Genomic DNA, 14,275 nt, shown 5'->3' with positions numbered 1-14,275 from the left:
GTCAGGGGGGGGGGGGGGGGCTTTGCAGGTCTGGTAAACCGAAGATCATAGCTGACAGAACCCACACTCGCTTCTCCAGCTCACAGCTCACATGCGTAAAGTGTCGTACACCTGTTCGATTCCAACAATTTTGTAGCAGGGCGGTTATGACACTTGCACACCATGGCTCTCCTACCGGACTGTAGATGGAGCGTTCACAGGGGACAGTGCTGAGTCACACACACATCTAAGTTTCCTCCACGGCAACTAAGAGAATGGCCTGTCAACAGCGTGAAGCCAACAAATAACCCTCAGAACGCTGTAATCAGGAGAGGCCACTGAATCACATTTTAAGTACAAGGAAATGAGCCTCTGCAGCATAAGATGCGTGTTAATAAACATACTTGACCTCGGAGAGCAGAAGGGAGTGCTGGCCTGTGCAGGTCAGCTGAGAAGTGGTCCACTCACGACATGGGTGAATGTGTGACATTACGTGAGCCTCTTAAGAAAAAGTCTTATTTTTGTTGTTACACTTTTGTTCCTCCTGAAATAGCATGACCTTATTAATCAGATTTGCCCCAGAAAGGACTTGTGCTATTTATGAAAGTCAAATTCACCCTCAGAGGATAAAGATGACTCACTACTGAGGATATTCCAAAGAGTAAGCTCACATTCTGATGTAAAGTCTAAGAGGATTTCAACACAGGTTGTACATACAACTTTCCAAAATGACTACTGTGTTTAGGACAACACACTCACAGGACCTAAAAATCCGCATTACTTCACAGACACACCTTAGATACAGTTCCTGGTAAGCATGCCAAGGGGCTGCCTACAGCCAGCGACCACTGACCCATGAGGGCTCTGATTTCCTTCTCTCCTTTTTAATCTGGGGACGGTCAATGCCAATAGGAGTTATTAATACTAAACATTGTTTTCCTGAAAAGATTCTAAGAATGTTAGTCACCACAGGAACCAAGTGATCAGAATTACCATCACCCAAAGTGTGATGACCTAGTATCAAATGCCACCAAATAAAATGAAAATGAAAAACACGGCATGGCCCATGGAGTATTCTTAGCAAAATATTCTAACCTAGATCTAAAGTTGAGGAAATGGCTCGCCCAAATCCAGAATGTACAAATGCCAGTAATATAATTTGCCTAAATTCTTTTTTAAAACATTGCTATAGAAAACAGAGAGATAGAAGACTTGTCTAGATTCAAAAACAAAATAAACATCCCACCCCACCCTGTATATCAAACCAAATGCAACATGTCTGACATTTAACGGGATCCTGAATTAAAAAAGCAAAGCCGGGGACGCCTTGGGGGCTCAGTTGGCTAAGTGTCTGACTTTGGCTCAGGTCACGATTTCAGGGTCAGTGAGTTCGAGCCCCACATTGGGCTCTGTGCTGACAGCTCAGAGCCTGGAGCCTGGTTTAGATTCTGTGTCTCCCTCTTTCTCTGCCCCTCCCCCACTCACACTCTTGTCTCTGTCTCAAAATAAATGTTAAAAAACATTAAAAAAAAAAAAACCAACCAAAAGCAGGCGTGGCGCGGGGAGCTCTCCTGACCGTAACGTGAGCGTACGTGAGAACCAGTGCTACGTCTGTTTCCCATGGACGTGACCCGCCCGCCGGGGTCCTCCCGCTCAGCACCGGAGACTCGAGGCTGCACGGCCACACGTGCAGAGCCCTGAACCCGAAAGCTCCATTATAGTAAGCAACCGAAATACATTCCCGCAGACTCACTGAGGAGAAAAAGAGGCAGAAAACTCTCTCTTATAAACAGACAGGAAAAGTCTTCTAGCATTCTGAATTTTATGACAAATAAATTCATTTAATAAAAATTTTAGAAATACTTGTAATCATGAGAAGACACAGCCCAAATTAAATCAAATTAACAAAAAGTGGGTCCTAATTAACGGGCCCAACTGAGGAGGGCCCTAAGGAACTGCGGTGCGCTGGGAAGAAAATGCCCGTTTCCAGACCTCAAAAGGCACAGACGCGGGTGGGTGCGGACGGAAGGCGCCAGCGCCACGGCGACTGGCTGCCTCCTCCAGCACAGCTGCTCCACCTTCGTGGGGTTTGAACACAAAATACTTCACCTCCAAGATACTGCAGATGAGTGGTCCATTGCCAAGTTCATCTTCCTCCCACCCGCTTTCTCCGCCGCCCACTAAGTCCCTGTCCGAAAAAATTACCAAACCCCAGACACCCCTGTGCCGGCCTTCAGGTGCTGCTGTATCAAACGGTCACAAACTCGCAGGCTTCCAACCACAGGAACGGTCTCCCCTCACTGCTCCAGAGGACAGGGGCGCACACTCCAGGGGCTGGCAGGCCGGCTCCCCCGGTGGGCTCGGGGGAGGGACGTCCCGCGTCGGGGGACAGCCAGCGGTGCCAGGCCTCCTGCCCTCACAGGCGCCTCCCTCCCGCTGCCCCTCTCTCTCCTCTTCTCCTGAGGACACTTGTTACCAGCTCTGAGGTTCATTCAGATAATCCAGACCAAGGTCATCTCAAGATCCTGAAACACTTTACCTGCAAAGACCCCTTTTCAAAGAAGGTCACATTCAGAGGTGACCTGTCTCCGGGGGGTCGCTGCTCCCTGACAGCTATCTTTCTAGGACTGGCTGTACCCCAGTTAGCAACCAATGCTTGCTTCTTAAAAGAGCTTCAGAAACACATCATATCATCCTTTCTCTAAACCTTGTTTTATTTCCAGTAACAGTTATCTGATAATTCGTTCCAATTGGCTCCATTTCTATAGAAATCCTCCTGTATTTTCATGAGTCCCCAGGGGAAAGACCGCCTGGTAGAACAGCGAGGTATCAGATGCTACACGGACAGCATTTGCACGGATTACCACGGTGGAGACCTTCTAGTGAGTCTGACACACTGACCTGGCGTGTCAGACTTTCGCTGAATTGTGTTTTAATTTCTACTTATACACTTAATCAGGATAAACAATAGCCATAAGGTTAAACATGCAATTTTAACCTATTCAGGTACAAACATGACTAAACTGCTCAAACACTGCTCTTAATTTTTACACTGCTGATCTTCCACTCACATACCAGCAAATCAGCCACACGCACATCTCGAATGAGGTCTACATTCTGAGAGATCTTCCAAGTTCTCTCATCAGACAAAAGACAAAAGAACCAAAATTTCAGATTCACCGAGTGATGCGAGATTTCATTATCAATGTTGGAAAAGCTGCTTTCTTAAATGAGTCTCCCAATAGAAGCAGCCCACCTATTTTTCCATAGTGACAGGAGAATCACAGCGGCGCCTTGGAGGCTCAGGCGGTTAAGCGTCTGAGTCTTGGTTTCGGCTTGCGTCATGATCCCACGGCTTGTGAGATGGAGCCCCGCAATGGGCTCTGTGCTGAGCACAGAGGCTGCTTGGGATTCTCTCCCTCCCTCTCTCTCCCCGACTCGCTTGCTCTCTACTTCTCAAATAAATAAACTTTCAGGGAAAAAAAAAGGAGAAACACCTCAACTCCGAATCCAGGCACCCACTGACCCCACCTCTGCCCTGCCGCATGGGAGCTCGGAAGAGCCAGCACGAAGCCTGGACCCCCTGCCCGGCCCCCCGCGGGGTCTGTGCGCGCAGCTCTCTGAGGCTGTGCACATTTATGCGCCCACGTGGAAGTTTCAAATTATCAGTGCAATCCTCCAAGACGGATGTGACCAAGAAAATAATATAAAAATCAAGAAGTTATAGAGAAAAGCACAGGAGAGCCTGCAGACAGAGCGGCAGCTGACGCCCACCATCTCCGTCCACCTAAGCGAAGCACACTGCGAGGGGGACTTTGCTACAAAAGCAAACAGTACGGCATCAGTCTCTTCATCCAGAACGTTGCCTTTTCAATCAGCACATTTGGGCCTTATGCCCTGCTGTTGAGAATAAACAAGACGGGCGTGAACAAGTCATACCTCCACCAGGAATGATTGCCAGCTTTGTTTCAACCAAGCCCATTTTCGCAGAAGCAGCTAAAAAGGAAGGAAGAAAATTAAGTAACAACCAGGTCATATATTCAAATATTATGACTCAAAAAGCTTAGTAAAATAAGCTACAAATACTCTGTTTACTAATTAAACTTGTGTCACAAATCCTTTTAAAAGTCACATTAGAAGGCATCTGGTTACAGAAATAGGTAAACACTCCAAATGACATATATTAAGAGGTTCACATAACCTTTTCTGTTAAAAATTGCTTGGCAGTGAATTAATTTTTGATGCAGAAAGACCAGGGCTACCTCTACATAATCTGACCTGATACTGCCGAGTCACATTTGAAGGCTTAGGGCCCATTAATTCTTGAGGATGAGGAGAGAGGCGGGCTGACGAGTAGGAATTCTTCAGCTGCCTGAAGAGGCCTCCAAACCAGTGAGTCTATCATATCAGATATGGCATCTTTTCAGGACCAAATCTCCAGTTACTCTTGACAAATGGTTTTACTGTTCTGACAGCTGGACAGGGCTCCTCTTTCCACATGTTGTTTTCATGGCTACTTTAAAACATCCTAATTATTTATTTGCATATCCAAATGTACTTGGACCACTTCCTACATCCTAATTCCAGGAATCTGCACCCTTTCAGAAATGGATTTCGTGGACCTTCGCTCCTCCATCTGAAACTCATGATTTCAGACAATCAGAGACTAACGTAAGAGGGAAAGTCTGCGTGGACCAGCCATAAATTCCGAGAAACAGTCAAAACTTACTGAAAACCCCCTTACGCGGACTCCGTCTTCACCAGGCAGCTGCATCTAGAGCGACAGCAGGAGCCAGGGGAGGACGTGACACCTATCTGCCGCCTGCTTCGCCGAGGCCCTGGGCCGGGGCTCCGCAGCCCCCACCACACAGGGTTCTCAGGCCGATGGAGTGATTTAACGCAGGTCAAGTGCTGAGAACAGTATGGGTGTCAACACTCAGCACACAGTCGGCACTAATTGTTCTCACTGTCACTTTTGTGGTCACCTCATCCACGCCTCAGGAGGACGTCAGGGGGAGACACTGTTATTACTGTAGCAAACCAGAGATAAGTGCCGGAGCAGAAAGAGCTCGCGATCTCCACGGCAGCTACCGCTGGCCCCCTCTGCAGAGGAGCTAAGGGCTGTGAGGCGGGCAGGCCCTACGGCTCAGGCTCAGGTCTGCCTGCCCAATCCCGGCTCTCCCCTCCCAGTAACCCTAACCCTAACCCTAACCCTAACCCTAACCCTAACCCTAAGTGCCAAGACTAAGAAACTGGACCAGACCGTTTCCTTAACTAGAAATCTTCAACACTTCCTTAAGCCCAACGGGTGACTTTTTCTAAATGCTCTACTCAACATGAGGAAAAGAACAGAATACATTACTTCGAATTATCTGAAGATATCCGCTAGGATTAATTCTCACCTGCTACACGTATGTCGCATGCTAGGGCCAACTCAAGGCCACCACCCAGAGCAAGTCCGTCTATGGCTGCGATCGTTGGCACTGGGAGATTAGCTGAAATAAAAGGAAAGATGTTATGTTTCTTCAGGAAGATCGTTAGCTTACAATGTAATTTATGTTACACCTTTTCTTGGCGAATTTCTTTTTAACTGGGATACTGTACAGAGAATTTTGTATCCTTTTTGCCTTTAATAAAAGAGTCATTTCCTTCATCATCATTCTTCAAATCCATGCATTGATTGTACAGGGTTCCCCCATAAAGACCTGCACTAATATCTTAACTCTTCCCATATTATGGAAATACTTTTCTAAATTCTTGTTGTTGAATGAACACAATCACAGTTCTGGCTGTAATCTTAGAGCCTAGAGTCTTTTGTGAGCTGCTTGGTTCCTACACATTCCTATTCGAAATGACTTAGGCGTGACTGCGAAATTCCTAATCCTTCATGAACTGCCCTGGCCCTCACAATGACAGTCTCCTTCAGCAGTAACATGGCTCTCCATTCAAATCAGCAAGGAGGAAGTCAAACTGTCCCTCTGCAGTCAGGGTGATGCTCTATTTGGAAAACCCAAAAGACTCCACCAAAAAACTGCCAGAACTGATAGATGGATTCAGTAAAGTCACAGGATATGAAATCAAAGTACATAAATCTGTGGCATTTTACCACAGATTTATGCCAATATATATATGTGTGTGTATATACACACATATACACACAATAAATATATATATATTGGCATACATACCAATAATGAAGAAGCTGAGAGAGAAATCAAGGAATCAATCCCATTTACAACTGCATCGAAAACCATAAAATATCTAGGAATAAACCTAACCAAAGAGGTAAAAGATCTGTATGCTAAAAACTATAGAAAGCTTATGAAAGAAACTGAAGACGACACAAAGAAATGGAAAAACACTCCATGCTCCTGGATAGGAAGAACAAATATTGTTAAAATGTCGATACTACCCAAAGCAATCTACATATTCAATGCAATCCCTATCAAAATAACACCAGCATTCTTCACAGAGCTAGAACAAGCAATTCCAAAAGTTTGTATCGAACCACAAAAGACTCTGAATAGCCAAAGCAATTGGCGTTGGTTTTCTTGAAAAAGAAAACCAAAATCTGGAGGCATCAACTCCAGACTTCAAGCTGTATTACACAGCTGTAATCATCAAGACAGTACGGTACTGGCCCAAGAACAGACACATAGATCAATGGAACAGAACAGAGAATCCAAAAATGGACCCACAAACGTGTGGCCAACTAATCTTTGACAAAGCAGAAGAGTATCCAATAGAAAAAAAGACAGTCTCTTCAGCAAATGGTGCTGGGACAACTGGACAGTGATACGCAGAAGAATGAACCTGGACCACTGTCTTACACCATACACAAAAATAAACTCAAAATGTATGAAAGATCTAAACCTAAGACAGAAAATCATCAAAATCCTAGAGGAGAAAACAGGCAACAACCTCTTTGACCTTGGCCGCAGCAACTTCTTGCTAGACTTTAAGAGCCGAGCGTGAAAATGCCGGGACAGGGTCCATTTCCCTGCTGCCACGGAAGACCGGAATGTTCCCGAGAGCACAGGGGCTGATGGGGCTGCGGAACAGGTGCGCTCCACCTGTCTGCACCTGTCGACACATTTTGGGGGGAAATGAGGGTGCGAGAAGCCAGGCCAGACTCACGCGTGCTCCCCAAGGTACACTTTACAGCACACTTGGTGAAAAAATAAACAGCCAGCCATGTCTACCGTCAGGAAATGAATTTAATGAAAAAAAAGTATCGGGTTAATTTTATCTGACATAAACAAACAAACAAACAAAGATCCATCAAGGAATATAATGGAAAGTTAATCTGAGTGGCTCCAAGGTCACCCAAAGCCATGACCAAGTCAAATGGAGTCACTTTGCTACCTGGCTCTCCCTCCCTCCCTCCTACAGACCGAGAGCCTGTGTCCAGACAGCGTGGGGCTCCCGCCTCCCCAGTCTCCCAGCTCTGCCCTCAGAGCAACTCCCCGGCCCCCTTCCGGCCTCTAGGACAAGCTTCCCCACGGAAGGGGAGTGAGCGGCGTCCCCAGCGCAGGGCCCGTCCCACCCCGAGTCTCCTCCGAGCCTGCTCTTGTTCTGTTTGCCAGTGACGCCGTGAGGCTGTCCCGGAACCAAGGGCCGTTGTCTGGTCCCCAGCAAACCTGTTGCCTCTGATGATCAGACTCTACTGCCGGACACCCCTCCACCAATTCTCTGCATGGCAAGTCCCTCTGTCAACTTTCCTGTCTTTCCTTCCTCTTCCGGTTATCTCTCCACCTTCTTTCCCTCTCAACAGAAGTGGCGCCCAGGAGGTCTCATCCCCGCCCACAATACGAATGATGGCCAAATGTCTCTCTCAAAGCCCAACTTCAGTCTCAAGTGCATCTCTGTAAGTGCCTGCCTGTTGGGATATCTCCACGTGAATGCTTTATCACGTATCACCAGCTTCTTGTCAATCCTTCTGGATTCGATTTCACACTTGGCAGTACATCCATCCACCAACTTCCCCGAGACAGAAGTCCAAAGTCGTCACAGATGCCCTGCTTTCCACAGCTCACAAATCTGCAAGCCCCCCCCTTTCCTGCAGCCAGAGCTCTGGGTCCCCTCATTTCTTACCGGCGGACGTCTGCATCTGCGACTGGCCCCTTCGTGCCCATCTTCCCTGTTCCCTGCAGTATAACCTTTCTAAACGGCAATGCGTTCATGCCCGTCCCCCTGTTAGAGCTGTGCAGCGACTTTCTCCACACTCGGGATCAAAATGGAGAAGACGACTTGCGTGGCACAGGACGCACCCGATAAACGGGGTTCTGTCCACCAGCCCCACCTCTTCTCCAACCACAGGCACGTCCTCCACGTCCTGCCCCAGACTCGTGCCGCCACACCTGCGGACGGCTGCCCTCCGCCCGGAATGCCCCGCTAGCCGCCAAGTGCCCTGCAAGGCCCTGCTCCAAAGCCCTCCCCCGCCCTCCGCGGCTTCGCACACGCCTGCTCCGAAAGGAAGACTCCTGCCGCACGGGTGCTGGTGGTCACATTCTTCTTACTGCGCTGCGACAGCCTCTTCTGTCCCTGCTGCACGAAACCCCATGTTCTCCCTACGTGTCTTTTTTGCATCAGCTTCCTTCACTTAGCACTTTAAAGACATAACACAGACTTATGTTCCCAGTGGAGCCACAAAGAAAAGCCGCAGAGGTCCCTGAGGGGGATGGAGCAGGAAGGGGCGTGTCCTCTCCCAGCCACATGACCAGCCACGGGCACTGCCCTGCCGGCTACCGGCAGGGGAGGCAGGAGCACTCTTCGGGGACAGACACCACGGAGGGGGCTTAAAGGATCTCCGAATCAAACCCAGGTCTGAAATGCATGCACACTGAGTTCCAGCTTCCGAGAATTCCCACTCGGCTAAGAGAGGCCGTCTCACAGTGTGTAGACACCCTCCCAAACTAGGAACAAATTTATATGCAGAGGAAATTTTCTTCACGGCAAACTGTGCACTGAAAATGTAGACTGAGCAGAGGGGTCGAAAGAATAATTTGACTATAACTTACAAAAGTGATAGTCCACAAGTTCACAAGCCCTGAGGCGGAACAGGAAGCCTCCAGCAAGATGACGATTCCTGGGCACCTACACTGTTCTTAATGCCGCTTCAGAGGACGGCTGCCTCACAGATTTGGCAAGGCTTTGCTCTACACTTCTCTTAGTTAATATTCCCAAATAAAGATCATACTTAAAAATCACATGTAGCCAATAGAAAGTTAAAACGCTGTCATTTTTTGGAAGGATAAAATGTCAGTAAAAGGAGAAAAAGAGGTAATGTGTGTAAAAATACAAATGAAACTAATAAGTAAATATACCCTCCGTTTCATGGTAAGAAGTGCCATAAACATTATGTTGAGAAAATAAAATGATGGGGGAGAGGGCATGAGCNGGGTGTGAAATGAGTCTCATGCTCACGTTTTCTTAATTCTGAAGTTAGAGAATAAACACTTTCCGTACATGCTTATACTCTTTGGAAATAATGAAAATGATTTTCAAATTTGATAGTTAAAAACTTAAGAAGTTTTGTCAAGGGGCTGTAAGTTTTTCACATCACATCTTATGTGACATATATAAGATAAAATGACAAGAAACGCAGGGTCCTTATGCAAAACAAGAACAAGGAAAGTAGAGTATTAGCACACTCAGATCATTAAACAGGTAAATTACCTGCTACCTTCAAAGGCTGATCAACATAAATTAGCATTATCTAAAGCAGTCTATAAAATTTTTCCCACTAAAGAATTATTCACGCAGAACAGCTTAATTAGCACTCAATGAGCAACTCACTTTCAACCATTTGACAACATTATAAATTCTGAAGTTCTAGTGTGTCAGCTATACTTCAATTAAAAAAAATTTTTAACTAAATTTTTTAAAACTCTTCAATTTTACATAATCCTAATCCTTCCCTGAGAGACGTTTCTCTTAGCAAATTTTCTTCAGGAAAAGATGAGTCAGCCCAAAGCACACTAGTTTCACGGTTACCTCACATGCTTGCTTTTACGTCCAGCATTTTTCTGCTTGGGAGCACTTGCTAAGCTCAGTGGCCTCACCGAAGCTCCGGCAGAAGGGCAGGCTCCCCGAGAACGGCAGCTGCGTGAGCGCCCCACTCCAAGAGCAAGAACCCATGACCCCACGCCTTGCGCAACCAGCAGCCTCACAAACTATTTTGAGCTCAGTACCAGGAAACGGGCCAGGTGTGACAAAGAAGATAACAACCCTTTGAAAGGCTCCTAAAAATGTACTTAAAGCAAACAATGAAAGCTTTGCTGTTATAAGAGAAAAATAAAGGAGCTGCCCAGGACGGCTCTGGCCTACCTTGGTGGTCCACGGGAGGACACTCAATGATGGGGGCCACTGAGTCAGGAGACCACGAATGACGGGAAGGGGCAACGAGGACCTACTTTCTGCTCTGAGAGAGATACCACATGTAACAGAGGTTTCCAGAGGTTTCCAGAAAAACATAATCTTATTATGAAGGGAAAATGCTAGTGTAGGTCGTGATTTTTAAATATAGTTTTGACTAAAGAATCATGTTCTTATATAAAACAGAGAAATCAAATATTTCAAAAGAAATGGCCCACATAATATACATGAAATCTAACTTTACTGAAATCATCCCAGAAAATTAGAAATAAAATCAAGGTCAACTGAACATTACAATAAATTCCTACTATCACTAACTCCAACTAAAATTTTCACCTTCAGCTTAAAGTGCCCTTCCCCGTTCCCATCATCAAGTTTCCAAGGGCCCACAGACACAAAACCGCTCCTGCCCAAGTCCGCAGGTTGCACGCCTGAGTGTCCCACACACCGGGCAGGGGGCAGGGGGCGGGAGGCCTGGGTGGAGGCCTGTGTGTCCCACGGCAGGGCGGAAGCCACCGTTCCCAGGCATCAGGGAGCGCCCTCTACAATCTGAGGGAAGATCCTGGACGCTTCTAAGCCAACCTCTCATGTACCTGCCTTCCCCATTTTCCATCCGGCTCCCTACAGACCCAGCACATGCAAGAAAGTACTTACTCCCTGCGGGCACTGTCCTAAGCACCCGACAAATATTACTGAAGCCTCCGACCAGCCTCGTGACATCGGAACTGTTAGGACCTTCACCACCGATGGGGACATGGGGCAGAGGACCTGCTGTTATTTGCCAGGAACAGCCACCGTTCCAGCACAGGTGGCCTGGCTGCAGGGACCTGGCCTTCACGGCTTCTCACGGTCTGGACTCCGAGCCTGCGAGGAAGGACTCTGCACCGCGGGGCCACCTTCCATCCTTCCTCAAGGACCCAGGACCAGGAGTCCGCAGAAAGCGAAACAGAGACCTCCGGCGAAGTCCGGCCAGCACGCTGGCTCTGAGCCCCGCGAACGCCGGGAGGCCTCGAGCAAACGTGTAGTGCACGCGGCCCGACCGCGGTGACCAAGGGCACTGGTGCAAGACAACGGTCAGCTGGCTGGAACGGGACTGAGACTTGAGATTTCCCTGCAAACCTCCAACCCAGCCGGCCCCGAGGGCCTGACTGCAGGTTATGGAGCAGGGCCAACCCCAGAGCGGCGCTCTCCCACCCAAAGTCCCCGTCAAATAAAGCCGCCCTGGGGCATCGCAGAGACCCAACAGCAAGGTCCCGTAGCTGCTCACAGTTAAGAAGTCAACAGAACTTTCGAAGGAAAGGACAAGTACACTATGTAAGGTTACAATAAAAATAACCAGGTGCTACAAAAAACCACCTTTTCCTATTAGAAGAAACCCACAAACAGAAATAAAAACAAGAAACTACATAGCATATTTAATACGATCAATGTCACACCACCAAAATCAGAAGGCATAAAGCATCATGACTGACATAAGCATCCAACATACCAATACATTTAGGGAGGCTGTAATCATCTAGTAAGGGAAAGACTCCAAACAGATCACAGCGTGAAACCCAATTATAAGCAGAACATTAGAGAAACATCTAAAACAAAAGAGAAAAATAATTTTTTAATTTGAAGGATGCCTATGGCGCATCTCAGAGTCCACTACAAGGAAGACATCTCATAATGTTAGTAGGTGAAGGCCGCATTTGAGGGAAAGCACTAAACGGGCCACGCAGCCCCCCGTGTGGGGCCCAGCGGAGGAGGGTCCACGAGGAAGACGGGCCGCAACCAAGCGTGGAGACGCCCACGGAGCACAAACACGACTAACCAAGTCAAAACAGCACAGACATCACAGCCATGCTCTGACCACCGTGTAATGAGTAAACCAGGGAATGACAGCAAAGAGACCAGCGAACTGGGGACAGAAGACATGGACGGCCCGAAGGCACGCTTCTTTCCCAGTTCAGGAACTCGGCAGAGAGAGCGAGCCCTCCCACCACCATGTGAGGATCAGCAGAGGGAAGCGCAGGCTCCAGCTACCCGCCTCCAGAGGCACGTTCCCGACTGGAGTGCCCTGTGTAGACGGCTGCACACTCGCTCTCCTCCTCCCTGAAGCGCTAACCACGCACGGCTAACAGAAGCGGGTCCCGTGCTCCTGTAACTCTGGCCCCCAGATTTCTTCTACCCCAACAAATGTTTTATTTCTTAAAATGGATAAATTTTAAAAATACGAAATGGGCTTCACATTAGCTCAGCTCCTTCTTCTTTCCAAGAACACAGGTTCGCCTCCATGCCCATGTGAAAAGCACCCTGTGACTTACGCAATGCAGGCGCCGGGCCAACTGGCGCAGGGGGTGGCCTGTGCCAACCCGGCCTAGCTGTGACCGGGGACACCAACCGGACGTGGGGCATCCAAATGGGCCAACCCCTCATCAACAGATCTAAAGCCACAACCTTCAACTGAGCTCCTATCAGCAGTTCAGAGAATATTTTTGTCCCTTTTTCTACATTTTATTTTTCAATTTATTCCAAACCTTAGAGAGAAGGATTTCTATTTACTAAGGCTCCCTCAGGTATCATAATGATATGTATGATATTTCCTGCACTGCTGTTCGTCCTAGTACAAAACTAAAAACTACCTAAATGCCCTTCCATACTTTATATATATAAAGTATATATATGTTGCTAGCAAATAAGACAAGGAAACAATTTTTAAAAGTGCAGTGGTAAAAAAAAACAAAAACAAAAACAACTCACAATTGGAGAAAACTAGACTCCAAATATTCCCAGAAATAATTTTTCAAATACAACGTCTACCACACAGCCAACAGATAACCAAGAAAACAAGACATGGGGCACCTGGGCGGCTCAGTGGGTTGAGCTTCCAACTCTTGGTTTCGGGTCAGGCCATGACCTCACGGTTCCTGGGTTCCAGCCCCATATCAGGCTCTGTGCTGACAGTGCAGAGCCTGCTTGGAACTCTCTCTCCCTCTCTACCCCTCCCCCAGCTCACACTCTCTCTCAGAATAAACAAACATGAAAAGAAGAACGAACAAACGAACGAAAGAAAGAAAACAAGACAGGTAAGAACCAGTAGAAAGAAACCGTAAGAAAATGTCCATACAAAGTTGAGATCCACAATCTTCAAACACTGATTCTCACAGCAAGACATGAAGCCAACATGACATTGAACTATAAAGGGACTTAAGAGGTTTCTAAAAGAATCAAAACATATTTTTGAAAGTAATAAAAAAAACTTGATGCGTGCACCGAATTAGGGACAGCTTAGAAAAACTCAGGGAACCTGTCAGTGGTGACAGGACCCCACTGAGGGAGGGGCGAGGAGGAACGGGCAGAGGGCAGGAGGGGCGGGGAGGCGCACAGGTGCGGTGAGGTCTGATGCATGCCTCCTCGGCAAAAATGTGGGAAACGCCCATCTCAATGAGTTTAAAATAAAGCAGCAAATTTAACCGGAAGAAAAAAAAAATTTAATAAAAACCAGGGTGGAAATTAATAAACCAGAAACAATAGAGAGGATTGATAAGGGACAAAAGGGATTTTGGAAATGCACAGTAAAACTGCCAAGCCTCTGGAGGGACTGATCAGAGGGAAACGGAAAGAGAACACCAGCAAGTAGTACCCGGAGAAAAGTCACCAGTGATTCTTCAGATCATTAAACAGTAAGAGACTGTTATGAATGACTTTATACCGATGCATTTGAAAATCCTGATGAAATGGATAAATTTTAGAAAGTCGTTAACTTCCAAAAATAAAATTAAAAAATAGAAAACTTTTTTATGTGGTTATCTGCACATATACGCTTGCATACAACGTATATATCAATGCATAGATACAAATATTCATGCAAGGGCTGAGAAAAGGTCTAAAAATATTAAAATAATAAATATTAATTAAAATATTATCAGTGAGC

The 14,275-nt window shown here is 47.0% G+C and overlaps 1 protein-coding gene across 1 annotated transcript in view; it reads right to left on the bottom strand.

Annotated features, from left to right (window-relative positions):
- AUH (AU RNA binding methylglutaconyl-CoA hydratase) overlaps positions 1 to 14,275 on the bottom strand; it is a 140,905-nt gene that overhangs the window by 84,117 nt on the left and 42,513 nt on the right. The window contains exons 4-5 of the mRNA XM_077759487.1: positions 5,382 to 5,474; positions 3,919 to 3,975 (exon numbers count right to left, since the gene is read on the bottom strand). Coding sequence (XP_077615613.1) covers positions 3,919 to 3,975; positions 5,382 to 5,474 — 150 coding nt within the window. The remainder of the gene's footprint in view (positions 1 to 3,918; positions 3,976 to 5,381; positions 5,475 to 14,275) is intronic.

The sequence above is a fragment of the Crocuta crocuta genome, unplaced genomic scaffold (genome assembly GCF_008692635.1).
Source record: "Crocuta crocuta isolate KB4526 unplaced genomic scaffold, BGI_CrCroc_1.0 scaffold41, whole genome shotgun sequence".
Lineage (NCBI taxonomy): Eukaryota > Metazoa > Chordata > Mammalia > Carnivora > Hyaenidae > Crocuta > Crocuta crocuta.
This window is presented reverse-complemented; position numbering and strand designations above follow the sequence as displayed.